The sequence below is a fragment of the Hydra viridissima genome, unplaced genomic scaffold (assembly GCF_058129835.1).
Source record: "Hydra viridissima isolate aposymbiotic clone 2 unplaced genomic scaffold, HvirCarnegie_v1 scaffold_2, whole genome shotgun sequence".
Taxonomy (NCBI): Eukaryota; Metazoa; Cnidaria; class Hydrozoa; order Anthoathecata; family Hydridae; genus Hydra; species Hydra viridissima.
In genome coordinates, this window is record NW_028324301.1 from 13,181,249 (window position 1) to 13,196,212 (window position 14,964).

General features: G+C 28.7%; 2 protein-coding genes and 1 pseudogene across 11 annotated transcripts; all 3 read left to right on the forward strand.

Moving 5' to 3' along the window:
- Positions 1-334: 334 nt before the first annotated feature.
- LOC149892030 (uncharacterized) lies at positions 335-2,403 on the forward strand (annotated as a pseudogene).
- A 1,276-nt stretch (positions 2,404-3,679) lies between these two features.
- On the forward strand, positions 3,680-6,874 carry LOC145195356 (uncharacterized). 2 transcript variants are annotated; one of them, XM_090078250.1, is made up of 4 exons: positions 3,680-4,396; positions 4,773-4,897; positions 5,068-5,316; positions 5,639-6,874. In XM_090078250.1, exons 1-4 carry the CDS (start codon positions 3,924-3,926, stop codon positions 5,812-5,814), a joined length of 1,023 nt encoding a protein of 340 aa, XP_089934376.1. In that variant the 5' UTR covers positions 3,680-3,923; the 3' UTR covers positions 5,815-6,874. The 2 variants fall into 2 exon arrangements, with proteins under 2 accessions (XP_089934376.1, XP_089934377.1); XM_090078251.1 differs by lacking the exon at positions 5,639-6,874 and adding an exon at positions 5,429-5,592 and having other exon boundaries at positions 3,836-4,396.
- LOC149892031 (uncharacterized) lies at positions 5,978-14,231 on the forward strand. Of its 9 annotated transcripts, none has more exons than XM_090078242.1 (10): positions 5,978-6,106; positions 10,776-11,007; positions 11,781-11,892; positions 11,989-12,152; positions 12,272-12,310; positions 12,693-12,783; positions 12,910-13,005; positions 13,274-13,503; positions 13,645-13,834; positions 14,055-14,231. In XM_090078242.1, exons 1-6 carry the CDS (start codon positions 5,978-5,980, stop codon positions 12,767-12,769), a joined length of 753 nt encoding a protein of 250 aa, XP_089934368.1. In that variant the 3' UTR covers positions 12,770-12,783; positions 12,910-13,005; positions 13,274-13,503; positions 13,645-13,834; positions 14,055-14,231. The 9 variants fall into 9 exon arrangements, with proteins under 9 accessions (XP_089934368.1, XP_089934371.1, XP_089934372.1 ...); XM_090078245.1 differs by having other exon boundaries at positions 11,992-12,152; XM_090078246.1 differs by having other exon boundaries at positions 11,992-12,152; positions 12,910-12,983.
- Positions 14,232-14,964: the final 733 nt, after the last annotated feature.

Below are 14,964 nucleotides of genomic sequence, written 5' to 3' on the forward strand. Positions count from 1 at the left end.
TTAAAATTTTTATCTTCAATTAAATTAACAAAGAAGTATAATTAACTTTATTATTTGCACAAGGTTTTTTTAACTTAATAAAAGTTAATATTACTACAAAAATATGACAGAAGGCACTGCTAAAAAGGTCACAAAAAGTTACAATGTTTATATTTTATTCAGTTATGACTTTGATTTCATTTTTAAACTTGAAAAGTTTATTTGATTCATTTCTTCATAATTGCAATTAAAAAAAAAAATTTTTTTTCATTATATATTTTCATTTATTTTTTAATTTGCTATTAATTTTTAATTTTTCAATTAAAACAGTTAATTTGCAATTTTAAATAGTTCTTTAACCAATTTTTGTTTAACTTTTTTTTTTTAATATGCAGTTAATAAGATTAAAATTGGTTTTAGTGAAATTGAAAACATTAGCATTGTACTTAGCATTGGTTGTATCTAAAATAGAAAATGATATGATCCAGATGGAGGAGGACAATATTGCACTTTCAGATACATCAGAAAACAATAAGGCTCATGCATTACAAACAAGAATGATAATTTACAGCATGTTGTTGTCTAATGTCCCAACATGTAATATTCCATTCTAATTGCAGAAAATTGCACAATATTTAGGTGTGAAATTTTTACATATTCCTCAGCATATTACAGTTGAGCAAATGGCTCGTGAACTATATAATAATCTGATGCAACAACGTAAGAGGGTGTCCATATCAACAGCATCCACTTGACTTCAAAGAATAAATGTCAAGTCATTGCCCTTGACCAATTACCTGGAGGTACATCTGATGATTACCAAAATCACATATATAATGGAGTGGATCATATGGCTTTAGTTTATTCGTATTATTTCTCACTTTCCTTTGATGAATGTCGTAAGTCTATTAATTAAAATATATCAAACACAATGACAGACAGAGTTGCAGCAAATCATCTTACCATTACCAAAGTTTGTGCAACCTGGGGTAAAAATTTTAATGAGCTGAACTGTCATTTGCACCCGCTTAATACAATAGCTATTTCATGTCGATCAGCATTACAGTCTTTGGAAAAGGAAAGTTGCCTATTATTTGGATATGACTGTATGGCAGTTAAAATTGTTTTGGCAATGAACAAAATGAGATTTAAAGATGGCAAAGGTGATCTGGCAGGATTCGTAAATTTTTTAGAAAATAACAAATTGCCACAAGGTACAATTCCAAGATATCGTGGCAATCGTCTTCATATACTCTTCCGTACTTATTTTATCTTTATGAAACACTGCAATGCTTTTAAGTAATTTCTGACCATTGGAACAGTAAAGTGTGGCACTTTACAAACAGTTCTGCGATCAGCATTTTGTAATACAACTGCCATAAAACAAATGTGTGTGCTAGCAATATTTGGAAAACTTCTTACTGGACCCTGGATAAAAAAATTTTATGTATCAGCTGAAAAAGCAAGTTTTGATCATATTGCAGGTATCCAAGTAGTTAAAAATGTTTTGCAAACAATTAAAAATTGCAACTCTAATCCAGGTGCACTGATAAACAGTAAAAAGGATTTTTTCGAAAATCCCCTTAAATCAAATGTTTTAGAACCTGTTAAAAATTTATGCTCCATCGTTGAGCAGGTGATCAGCATGATTTTGGCTTGTCTTATTGTGGTGGAAGATGTTTTGTACCGTCAATATGAGCAATATTTCTCACTTTCTATTACAGAGACACTTAAAAAAGAGACAGCTAGTGCAAGGCTTCACAACATAGATAGAGAAGAGTAAATGGGTATGTTTAGTGAAGCTAAAGGAAGATCTCCAAATGCAACAGTTTGTTATATATCTTGCAAAATAAGATCAAAAAAGAATAGAACTATAGAATACCTAGATAGTCTTGACCAAATATCTAGGGAAAATATAGTTAAGTGGTCAATCCAAGCAGCTCGTAAAAAAATAATAAACAATCGACTGAAACACACTGCATTACGAGCAGAAATTTCAAAAAGACAGACAAGCAAAAGACAAAAAATGGATGAAAAAGAAAAAAGAAAGCTGGAGCAAGAGCTGCGTGTTCTATCTTTTAATGACATGAAAAATTTATATAAGCACTTATCTATTAAACAACTTGATGACTTGTATGATGTAATGTATGAAAGAATTGTTGGGAGAGAACTCTGTCATGAATGGTTTGATACAGATTATAACAAATCTGTCATGTATGATGGGCGAGTAGAAAAAGTAAGTAAAAGAAAAAAAGATACCATTTCTTACTGATGAATCTGATTCAGAAGCTGTTGACCATCTCATAAAAAAAATCCAGCTTGCTGCTGATGTTATTGCAGGAGAGTTGATTTTTTCATAATTTTGCTGTTTTATTATGTGATTTAATGTTATTTATGTAATAGTAGAAACCAATATTAATATTACTTATGTGATTTAAGTATTATAAATATATATATAAAAGAAAATAACATATAAAAAATATATAAAAATTAATTACAGCAAGTGATGTGACTTGCAAGAAAAGTACAGCAAGTGTTGTGACTGGCAAAAAAAAGTACAGCAAGTGTTGTGACTTGCAAAAAAAGTACAGCAAAAGGTGTGTTAACACCTTTACACCCACTGACACCCTTACACCCACCCTAAGTCTCATATTTGGCAGTGGTCTGGAAGCAAATAATAACTACTTCTAAAAAATAATATGAAAATCAACTATTTTACCAAAAAAAAACTTTTATATAAATAAAATTTGCATTTTTTGGCGGTGTAGGTGTTGGTTTGGTGCCCCCTCTAGTCCCCATATACGCCCGGTGGCTAGAAACCAACATAAATTTGTAGCCTACTCATACCTAACTTTTGATAACAAGTTATAGGCGTTTAAAAAATAATTGACAAACTTATATTAATTTTAGTTAAGAAAAGTATTTTTTTTGACCACAGTTTCTTCAACAAATCCATATATAAAAAATCGGTGTTTAAAACGTTATAACTTTTTGTCAAATTGTTGGATTTTGATAATTTTTTCATTTTTAAAATACTGTAATAAAGCTCTTTCCAATGATATATAACAATCTAATATTTGATCAATTAAAAAATTTCATGTAACATACCTATACCATGCGTTTTAAAAACTGCACCAGTTGATTAATCAAGAAATAGTAAGAAAGAAGTTAAAATAAGTAAGAAAGTAATTCTTTTCTTACGAAACGATGAAGAAATCTTATGGTTAAACTGTGTCAAGAAAATTAGAGTATATGTTCAATTTTAACTTTCAATTTTATCACAACTTAAAATTGAAATTACAGGTATAGTGCCCTTAAAAAGACAACAAATTTAAATATGCTTTTAAAAATTTGGTAGCAGTATTTTTTTTGAAATTTTTATATTTTTATCTTGTCTAGAGTCATTTAATTTCTTCCTGGTGGTTAAAAACATTACTCAATTTTATTTTTACTATTTTATTTGTACTTAAAAATTGTCTATTTTTGGCTGGGTGCCCTTAAAAAGACAATCTTTTTTTTTGTTGATATCTCCTTAACAATTATCTCAATCATGGAGATATTTTGTTTAGTATTATCTGCTAGATATATTTATCTTATAATATAAGGAAATCTGGAATTACTTTATTATTTTTCAAAATAATTAGAAAAATCATGTATTTTGACTCAAATACTTCATTTCTTAATAAGCATCAAGAACATCATTTTCTTAAATAATTTCAGTATTTTTATATTTTTTTCTTCTCTTCATATCTTAAAGTTTATTTTGACATAGTAACAATTCTTATATCTTATGATTTCAGTTAATAGCTACTTATTTTAGTGCAAATTGAAAAAAAAAAGACTTAAAAGTCCATTTAGTTATGTGCTGCATTTTTACATTATAGTGCTTGTAGAGTAATTGTTTTAATAGTTTAAAATGTTTATTATCATAGATAAAAATAAAAATGAAACCAAAATTTAGCTTAAGAGTAAGAGCAAATGCAAGTTCTGTAATAAAAAAGCCAAGGAATAAATCAGAAGCAGCTGTAAAGCAGTTTAACCGAGATGAAAGATACAAACAGATAAACCAAGCTGTAGAGTGGTGCAAAATTAATGGAAAGCGAGGGTATGCTGCAATATCAACAGGGCATTTTCCATTAATAAAAAGTAAAAATGTGATTGATAAGCGATTAGATAATCTAGTTCTTACAGTAAATGAGAAAAAACATCTTATGATTCTAACAGCTGAAGAAGAAGATACTATAGTTGAGTATGTGCGCTGTAAAAATCGTGCTTATCAAGCTATGAGCAGAAAAAAACTAACAAATCTCATTATGGATGTGTTAAAAATTCGAGATCATGCTAACAAAAAGATGAAAGGAGGAAGAAAGTTTATTGCTTTGACTAAAAATGGAAGGAAAGCTCTTTTGAAGAAAAGGTAGAAATTACATAATTTGTTAAAACTATAGAAGTTGCATATCTCTATAGTTGTATATGTTCACAGTTCCAAACAAATTTACAAGAAAAAGAACATCAAAAATTAGGAATTATTACACGGTTATATGTAAACCCTTTATATATCATACTGTAAAGTATAATATATAAAGTTTTCAATATTTAAACACCAAACTAAATAAATAAACAAAAAAATATGATCTAGAAAGCCCTTTATTTTTTATTGTTATAAATGTTACAATTCTTTACTACTGCATTGACTTATATATATATATATATATATATATATATATATATATATATATATATATATATATATATATATATATATATATATATATATATATATTTCTATCTAGCCTAAGTAAGTCGTTTTGGAGACGATGGGATGCCAAACATGTCAATATTTCTTTAAAAAGACAAGGAATCATCACAATGAATAGAGCAATGAATTGCACTCGTGAAATGGCCTGCTCTCATTTAGGTAAAATAACTTTGAAATTCACAAAAGTAAACAGCATATCTTGTATCTGTGACTTAGAGCAATAGTTAACAAATTCATTCAAATAATTTAGAAATGATATAGACTTATAATTTTGAAATGTGTTATAATTTGATTTAAAGATAATAATTTTAATGACTATTCACTTTCAGATGATCTTGCTAAAGAACTGGTTAAATGTGGCATCATGATTAATCAAAATCAAGAAGTATCTGGACATTGGACTGGGCAAATTGACTTGTCACGGATCTTCAATCATGATGAAACACCACAATTTGTTAACTTTGGTGTTAATGGTTCAGCGAGCGGCTTAGTATATGGTGGTTGTGGTGAAAGATGTCAAAAAATGATTCGGCAAAATCGTGAATGTGTCACAATAAATCCAATGATGTCATTATCAGGTACATTATACTTAAAACACATTTTAAACTTTAAAACTTATTTTTTACAAATAATATTCATATATTTTATATTCTAATTAAATTATCAAATTTGAAAATAAATATACTTTAGGCAGAGGCACACAGAGATTTCATGATGTCCAGGGTAGATCATAAAAGTTTACTGGATGCTCTCCACCCTTTTACTACCAAAATAAAGTTCCCCCACCCTCTGTGCGCCCCTGACTTTAAGACAACATGTATTTTATTACTTAAAACTGGAGACCCATTTTTTAAAAATATTTCATTTAGGTGAAATATTTTTAAAAAACATTTTATTTAGGTGAAAAATGCATCTGTCATGTAATATTTGGTACTCAAGGAATTACTAGTCAGATGGCTCCGCTGAGTGCTGTTCAAAATATTCCTAACTTATTAGTTTCAACAACAGAGAATGGATCACAAGATCACAAATCCTTACTTGCATTTTATAAATTATTCGACAGACACTTGATTTAAAAAAAAATAGTTCGCCCTGTTGTTGTACTGAGCGATTGTCACAGTTCTCGCTTCCATTATACCTTACTTCAATTTCTTAGAGAAAAAGAAATACATTTATATATATCACCTCCAGACACTACTGGGGTAACACAACTACTTGATCAAATTAACAAGGCACTTCATGAACACTATGCTAATGCAAAAGAAAATCTGTTCAATCAACATCAAACAATTAATAGAGAAGCCTTTATGTTGTCTCTTGCAAGTATGTGGGACAAGTGGGCTTTGCCAGAATCAATACAAAAAGCTGGTAAGAAGGTTGGTATTACTAATGAAAGTTTAAATGTTGCATTTATGCAAAGTGATAAATTCCACCAAGCTTCTATGTTAGCCAAGGAAGCTGCTTCGCCTAACATTACTGATATTTCAACAATTCTAAATAGCAAAATAAGTTCTCCTATATCTATGAAACGAAAAGATAGCCAAATGTATTGGAAAGAGAAAGCTTCAAACTGGAAAGAAAAATGTTTGTCATTGCAGACCATGATTACAGACTTACATGAAAAAAGCATCAATCTTAATGAAATACCAGGTCTTTTAACAATCCAAAAATTAAAGTCAACTCAAAGTAATGGTATGCACAAAGCAACTACAAGGGTAACTCAAGTCTATGGCTCCATGGAAGGTCAAGATGTGCTAAAACTCGTAGAATCTATTAACAACTCAAAAGAAAAGAAAGTGCAAGAGAAAGAAGACAGAGAGCAAAAAAAGAGGGAAGAAACTGAGTTGTTCTATAGATGCAAGGAAAGATGCATTTTAGATAATAGCATTTGCAAAGCTGCAAAGCTAAAACAATGTCCCATGTGTCAAATTGTTATGAAATCAGTATGTGGTAAATCAAAGTGCATCGTAGATGGTAAAAGACCAATTATGATTTTACCTAAATGTTTATCAAAAAAAAGAACTGCTGCAAAGAAGTTATAAAGAAAGTCTAATGATAAAAAAGACAGTACTGAAGATTCGGAATCCAATAGATTTAATTATTGAGGATCTTTTTTATTATTCATTATAAATTAAAGTGTTTTGTTTGTTGTTTTTGAGACCTTTCTCCTTCAGAAGTATAAAAAATTGGAAAAAAAGTTAAAAATATATGGTGCCCTTAAAAAGACAAAAATATTCACATTTTAGCAGTGCTTTTTAAGCAACCAAAACTATATGTTTCTATTAAACAACTGAAAAACAATTACTATTCTTATAAGGGCCCTATTCATAGCCTCTTTTTAGACTCTTGTTTACGGACTTAAATTAAATATTTTTCGTTTTATGTTAAATATTAGTCATTTTATGTTCTCAAATTTTTTTAAAAACAATCTTTTGGAACAAAATTTAAAAAAATTTTAAATTTCTGCACTATAACTTGACTTTTTTCTGAAAGGTATATGGTCTGTTTATATTTTTGAATTTCCCAACTTTTGTTTAATGCTTTTCATAATAAGTTATAGGCAATTTAATTTTTTTGTCTTTTTAAGGGCACTGTCTTTTTAAGGGCACTATACCTGTAGTACACTCTGTTACAAAGTTGTAAATACGTTGCCAAGAATTTTATTTTGACACTGATAAAATGTTATCGCACTTCTGTGATAAAGTGTACTATATGAATATATATATATACATATATATATATATATATATATATATATATATATATATATATATATATATATATATATATATATATATATATATAAAGCTATTTCAAGTTGTATTATTTTCAAATACAATATATCGTGTTCATATAAGAGTGCTCAATATTTGGTATAAATAAATAAATATATATATATATATATATATATACATATATATATATATATATATATATATATATATATATATATATATATATATATATATATATATATATATATGTATGTATATATTCATATTTTTATTATCATATATATACAGACATATTATATAACATTATATATATACCATTATATAAACATACATATATATATGTATATATATATATATTCATATTTTTATTATCATATATACATACATATTATATAACATTATATATATACCATTGTATATGCATATATATATATATATATATATATATATATATATATATATATATATATATATAAAATGTATATATATAAAAATGTATATACATAAAACACATATTAAACAAAAATTACTCCACAGATATATATGTCAAGCTACTGGAGCAAACGGAGAAGACTCCATGCAGATGTTGCAACTATTACTGGCAAGTGTTATAGTCAAAAAAATATGTATAATCTATCTGAGGATGGGAAAAGAGTTGATAGTATTTCTAAATCTGCTTTCTTATTTCAACGAGATGAAATACCATTTAGTGCAGATACTGCAAACAACTTAGTATTGAATCCATTAGTTGTTGATACTTTAAAAGATTATAATTGTGACAACAGCAAAGATAAATTTGAAAATAAATATTTAGATGAATCTTTGTATAATAATAAATGTAAAAAAAACAATGAAACTGAGGTGTTAATAAGTGATTTGGCTTGTTGGTCTGTTAAACATAACATTACGCAATCAGCATTGAATGAATTGTTAAATGTTTTACAAAAAACTTTTCCTGATTTACCAAAATGTGCTAAAACAGTTCTTCAAACATCAAAGTTTCCAAATTCGGTCATTGACAATTCATACTGCTATATAGGTATTAAACATGGATTATTGTTAGGAGGACACATTGAGCAATCAGTAGATCGAACATTATCTATTCAAATCAATGTAGATGGACTGCCACTATTTAAAAGCTCAATGATGCAGTTGTGGCCGATTCTGGGATTAGTCGAAATTTTTAATGGCATTCTTCAGTGTAATAAAAAACCATTCTTAATTGCACTGCACTGTGATAATGGTAAGCCAAAAGATATTGGTGCATTCCTTAAAGATTTTGTTGATGAAGTAAATGAACTAGAAAGTCAAGGATTGATGTTTAATGGGTATCATTATGTTGTTAAAGTTTCGGCAATTATTTGTGATACGCCGGCAAGATCATTTATTAAATGTAATAAAGGTCATAATGCATACAATGGTTGTGATAAATGTGAGCAACATGGTAAATTCATTGGCAGAGTTACATTTCCAGAGATGAACGCAAAATTAAGAACAGATTTGTCATTTGCTACCATGTCTGATGGTAAGCACCATATTATGGTGAGCCCTTTGAATAGAACATCTATTGGTTTGATCTCCCAGGTGCCTCATGATTACATGCATCTTGTATGCCTGGGTGTTATGCAAAAGTTGATATATGCATGGATACAGGGGCCTTTAAATACGCGTCTTGGGCCTCGTGTAGTTCAGCAATTATCCGAAAAATTAATTACTCTGAGACCACATGTGTGTTCAGAGTTTGCACGTAAACCGAGATCATTTAAAGAGTTTGAACGGTGGAAAGCCTCTGAATTTAGGCAGTTTTTACTGTATACAGGGATGGTCTGTTTGAAAGATGTATTATCAAAACGTCTGTATAACAACTTTATGCTGTTATGTGTTGGAATGAGTATTTTATTGAGTGAATCACTGTGCCACAAATATGCAGATTATGCTCATGAATTACTTGTAATATTTGTTAAAGATGTAGGAAACTTATATTGTCCTGAATTTTTAACTTACAATATGCATGGGCTGATTCATTTAACCCAAGACGCAAAACGGTTTGGTCCTTTGGACAATATTTCAGCGTTTCCTTTTGAGAACTTTTTGCAATACCTAAAAAGATTAGTTCGACGGCCTAATTTACCTCTGCAACAAGTTGTGAGAAGAATTTATGAAAAAAATCTTGCTCAAAAGCTATATAAAGGTGATGCAATTTTGTAAGTAAAACATGAGCTGAAGAAAGAACATTTTGATGGTCCATTGTGTGCAATTTGTAGTATTAATGTTTGTAGTCAGTACAAAGAGCTGTATACTTATAAGTTTTGTATTAAAGTAGCTTTGGGTGACAGCTGTTTTAGATTAGTATCAGGTGCAATAATTGTTGTGCAAAATATTGCAAGATGTAGTGATGATCAGATTTTTATTATACATAAATCTTTTGAACAAGTTGAAAGCTTCTTTACATATCCATGTAATTCTAAAAAAGTAGAAATTTTCACTGTGTCATTGTTAGGAAAACAGCTCCTAAAATGCTCATTATCAGAAATAAAATGCAAAATATGTACTTTTACCTTATAAACAAAATTTTGTTGCTGTACCTATGGTTCATTTTTAAATATATTCTATATACTATAATTCATTTTAGTGATAATAATTGTAATATGGGTATATTTGCATATGGATTCCATTAACTTAACAAAATTAGTCTTTAATTTTTCTCCTTAAAAATGACTGTACATATTACATAGGTGCATTTTGTTCTTAGCTGTTTTATGATTTTTACTGTACTGAAAGTTATTATTTATTATTTTGTTATGTCTTGTTATTATTATTTTGTTTTTTATTTATGTTTAAATACTTTATTCTTAAGTTTACTCCCAACTGATATCAGTTTAGTTCAAACGAGCTAAGTATAGTATGTAACCAACTAGAGTTTTAGTTGCAAAATATTGTAGTTGTTAACACACTGATATGTATGTGTGTGAATGTGTGTATGTATTTTTTGCACATGCAAATATATATATATATATATATATATATATATATATATATATGTATGTATGTATGTATGTATGTATGTATGTATGTATGTATGTATGTATGTATGTATGTATGTATGTATGTATGTATGTATGTATGTATGTATGTATGTATGTATGTATGTATGTATTGTTTATTGTAAAATCAAAGAAAATAAATAGTATAAGATATAGATTTTCATTATACACTTTAATATTTTTAGCAATTTTACATAAGCAATAATTAACATATTTTTAATAAATATGTCCATTGTATTCAAATATGTTTTATCTCAGGTTTATATCATGGCATTCATTATTGTTGAGTTCCTTGATTACCCTGAAGACCTTGAAGAAACTTGTGAATTGGGTATTATTCCTAAGAGTTGGCTATGTTCTGAAGAAGAAGATCGTTGTCAATATCCGCCGTTTTGCAAAAACCAAAACAAAATTAATAACATGGTTAAGAATGAGTTAAAGCCAGACAAAAATTGGCAGGAGCACAGAGTCAGAGTGCTTGGAAAAGCTGGTATATAAGCTTTGTTAAATGTTGTTAATGTAGTGTATGTAAAATGTTATAAATAATAAAACTGTACTATACTTTTTATAATTTAATCTTTTCATATAACCAAGAGTTTCATAAAAGTTCATCATACAAAGAATAGCACATTAGGCTATTTATGTAACTTTAAATTTATCTTACCATGTGAGACTAATTTGAGTTCAGCTGTTTCATCTTGTGATCTTGGTGTTGATTGTTATCTTCCTTTATTTCATAAAGTCATATGTTTCAGTATTTACTTTCGTAAGAATTCACCCATTTGTCAGGAAACTAGATTTGAATCCACAAACTAATCTTTTGTGTTTAATCGTTTCTACTAATCGTTTAACACCACTTCACCACTTCAATGTTATTTCAGATCAAATATACCAAGCCCTCTTTCTTTATACATTAGCCAATAACATTGTTGTTGGTAACTTAAATGCTCATCACACTGAATGGCTTGGCTCTAGTGTCTGTTGTGATGCTTAGTGTTTATATTATTGATTTTGAACTTTTTGTGTTATGTATATATTTAAAACTCTTGTATCTTTAGATTAGTATATTATTGTTGAATAAAGCCTTTATCAAGAGGTTTATGTTTTTATTGGGTTCATTACAGTGTCATTGACTCTGCAGGCATTAAGGCCTACAACTTTTGTCTTTCTTAATCTCTAACACAAATAGTCAATTTTCCAACTCACTTTCCAGGCAATCCGAATCTTTTACTTTTATTACCCTAGCTGTTTTACTATTTGTAGCAACCTATGAGAGGGCAATTGAAAAAGAGAAAGTTGCAGATATTGAGTCTGATCTCAATCTCACAGAGAACGAGAAAAAAAGCATTGCAAATGCTAGTCGTCTAAGAAAGCGGTATGTGAAACAGAACTTATTTAAGCATATCTATTTTGACATTAACTTTTCAATTATTAAAACTATTTTGTATTTTTTGATATCTACATTTTTTAGCAGAGTAGACTATAGTGGATTTGTAGAAAATGACTGTAAATCTGATGATGATGTGAACTTCAAGATAATAGCATCTGTTCAAGAAAGAAGTAGAAAAAGTAAATTCATAAAAACAGAAACAATCACCACAACTCCAAATGTTCCAGAGTTTCCCAAATTAAAAGGTTAAAGATTTTTCTTTGTACCATTTTTTCCTATTCTTAATAATTGACTTATTATATAAGAAGGCATTAGTTTAAAGTTTAAAAATGTATAAAATCTAACTCTGTCAAAATTTTTTTAGGATTCAGTAAAGATCCATCGGCAGATTTTAACTTAAAAGGTATTATTGATGTCATGGCAAGTTAAAACTTTCATTTTAAAGGGTATATATGTATATATATGTGTGTGTGAATATATATATATATATATCAACCCTCGGAATTAGAAAAAATTAGGTCAGCAAAAAAAATTTGACATAAAGAGATTACCATAACACATAGAAATAAGGTCAACGATTTTTTGCCGACCTCAAACACTTTTAGGTCTGTTGATGCTGACCCTAATTCCAAGCGTTGATATATATATATACATCAAAATTTCGGTATATTATTAAAACTTTACTTATTATATTACTATTTATATTGTTTGTTTTATTGTTTTATATATATATTTATAAATAAATATAATACCGAAAATATAATTTTTGAGTTGTTTTATTTTAGAATTTTCAGAAGAACCAAAAAGTACATTGGCCCACACTGGTGTCTCCAATGCCTTTTTCTCAAAAGCACATTTGTGACACTAACTTGAAAGGTAACTATTTTCATATATAGAAAAATATATGTTATATTCTTAATGTCTCATTAAATTAATTTTATTTTAGAAGGCTAGGGCGTAAACATACAAAGTAAAAAATATTATACAATTGTTTTTTTGTAGGATTTGCCCAAGTTCCATTAACTGATACGCCACATCAATGTTCAATGTTATCAACAAACCCATTACACTTTCCTGTAAGTGATTGCAAATCAAAAGGTAAATATTTAATTCATCAGGTCACTATCTTTAAAACAAGATCATGTCCTAGTTAAGAGATTAAACTTATCCTGCATTGGGTCAGGTGAGGCTCTTTAGCTGTGGCAAAGGCAACTTACCTAGGATAAGGAAAACCCTGATATAAAACAATCAATTGAATTTTAGGTAGTTTCAGAATAAAAAATATATATATAAATCAAAAGTTCAGCATATTAACAAAACTTTACTTATTATATTACTATTTGTATTGTTTGTTGTGTTGTTTTAGAAATCATGGATAAAACATTGGTCACTTTATTAATAGAGATGAAAACATCAATTAAAGAATTACAACGTCAATCCGAGTTCAACACCCAGCTACTTCAAACACTGCTTGAAAATAAGAATGAATACGATGACAGCATGCTTGAGAAATACAATCTTCCATTTGACAGTATGACAGATTTAGATGCATTTGACAGTTTGATAAAGCGAGACAACTCAGTTTTCAACAAACTGGTAAGTGTTTTGATTAAATTCAGCTAAATACTTAAATTACTCAGTATCAATTGTAGTATTATTTATTTTTTAATACTTCTTATTTCATTAATGTAAAGTGACACAATTTAAATTGGGTACGATTAATTTGTTGAATTATAGGTGATTGCTCTTGCCAGCAAAGATGGTCAAACACTCAGAGAAATTGTAAAAAGGGCCATTAACGCACTATTAACTAACGACCTACAACGAAAATTTAACTAGACAGGAACAGTTGTACAGGTCGGAGATGGAGAAAACGTTTTCACAAAAAGAGCTTTTCGCAAATTTAATTGTTGTTTAGCGCTGCAAAGTAAGTACTTTTTGTGAGTAATGTAGATTTAAATCATCTGAAAAATTAACAATGTAATGTAACAGAGTAATGTAGATTTAAATCATCTGAAAAATTAACAAATAAAAAAAATCTTTTCAGCCTACATTTTCTAATTATGCAAAGAATTTTATTTTTTGATTGATAAAAGCTTTGTTTTTAATTAGAAAGGCTTTGTTTTGATATAATGTTCTAATTACAGGAGGAATCAGTAAAAATCCACCGACGAGATCAATAACCGAAAGTGAGTTTCAGATTGAAGTCGTTCGTTTTTTACGAGGAGCTGCAGACAGGAATGGTGGAAGAAAAATGAGAGCAGTCAATAGTGTAAAGAAATAAATGTATAGTTTTTTAAACGAAAAAAAAGATGATTGGTTTAGTTGATTGTGTTTATATTGCCTCTATGTTACATAAAGAATATTGAAATAATTCTTTTTGCCTTTGTTTATTAAAAAAATGACAAAGAACAGCAAAATATACATCATATAAAAATTAAAGAATATATATATGTGTATATATAGCATGAAAAAAATTTATGAATATATATATATATATATATATATATATATATATATATATATATATATATATATATATATATATATATATATGGCATAGGCCAGTTAGCGGTCAGATGCTGGCCAGCCTAAGGCGGCTAACCAGCAACAAACCGTTATTCAACCTATATCACTTTGCCACTAGCGGACCAATGTTGCGCCTATATCGGCATGCAGAATATGGACCGTCAAATAACCGATCAGCAAGCCGCGCAGGTAACGTTGTGGCTAGCCGACGTCGGACCAGCGTGCGTGCTGCAAGAGGTCCGATTGCGGGCCGCATACATCTTGCTCACTGGGATGTTTACAATTCAATGATATATTAAAAATAACTAGATGTCTAACTTCCGCGTATTTTTTGAAGCAAAGATCGGCCATTATGGGGGGCAAATTTAACAAATCAAAAGCTTCGTATTTGTTTTGTTTTGATAAATAGCGTAAAGATTTTGCCCCCCATAATGGCCGATTTTTGCTTCACTTTTTCTTATACCGATTTACGGCAGTTAGACATCTAGTTATTCTTAATATATCATTGTTACAATTTGATGCACTCTA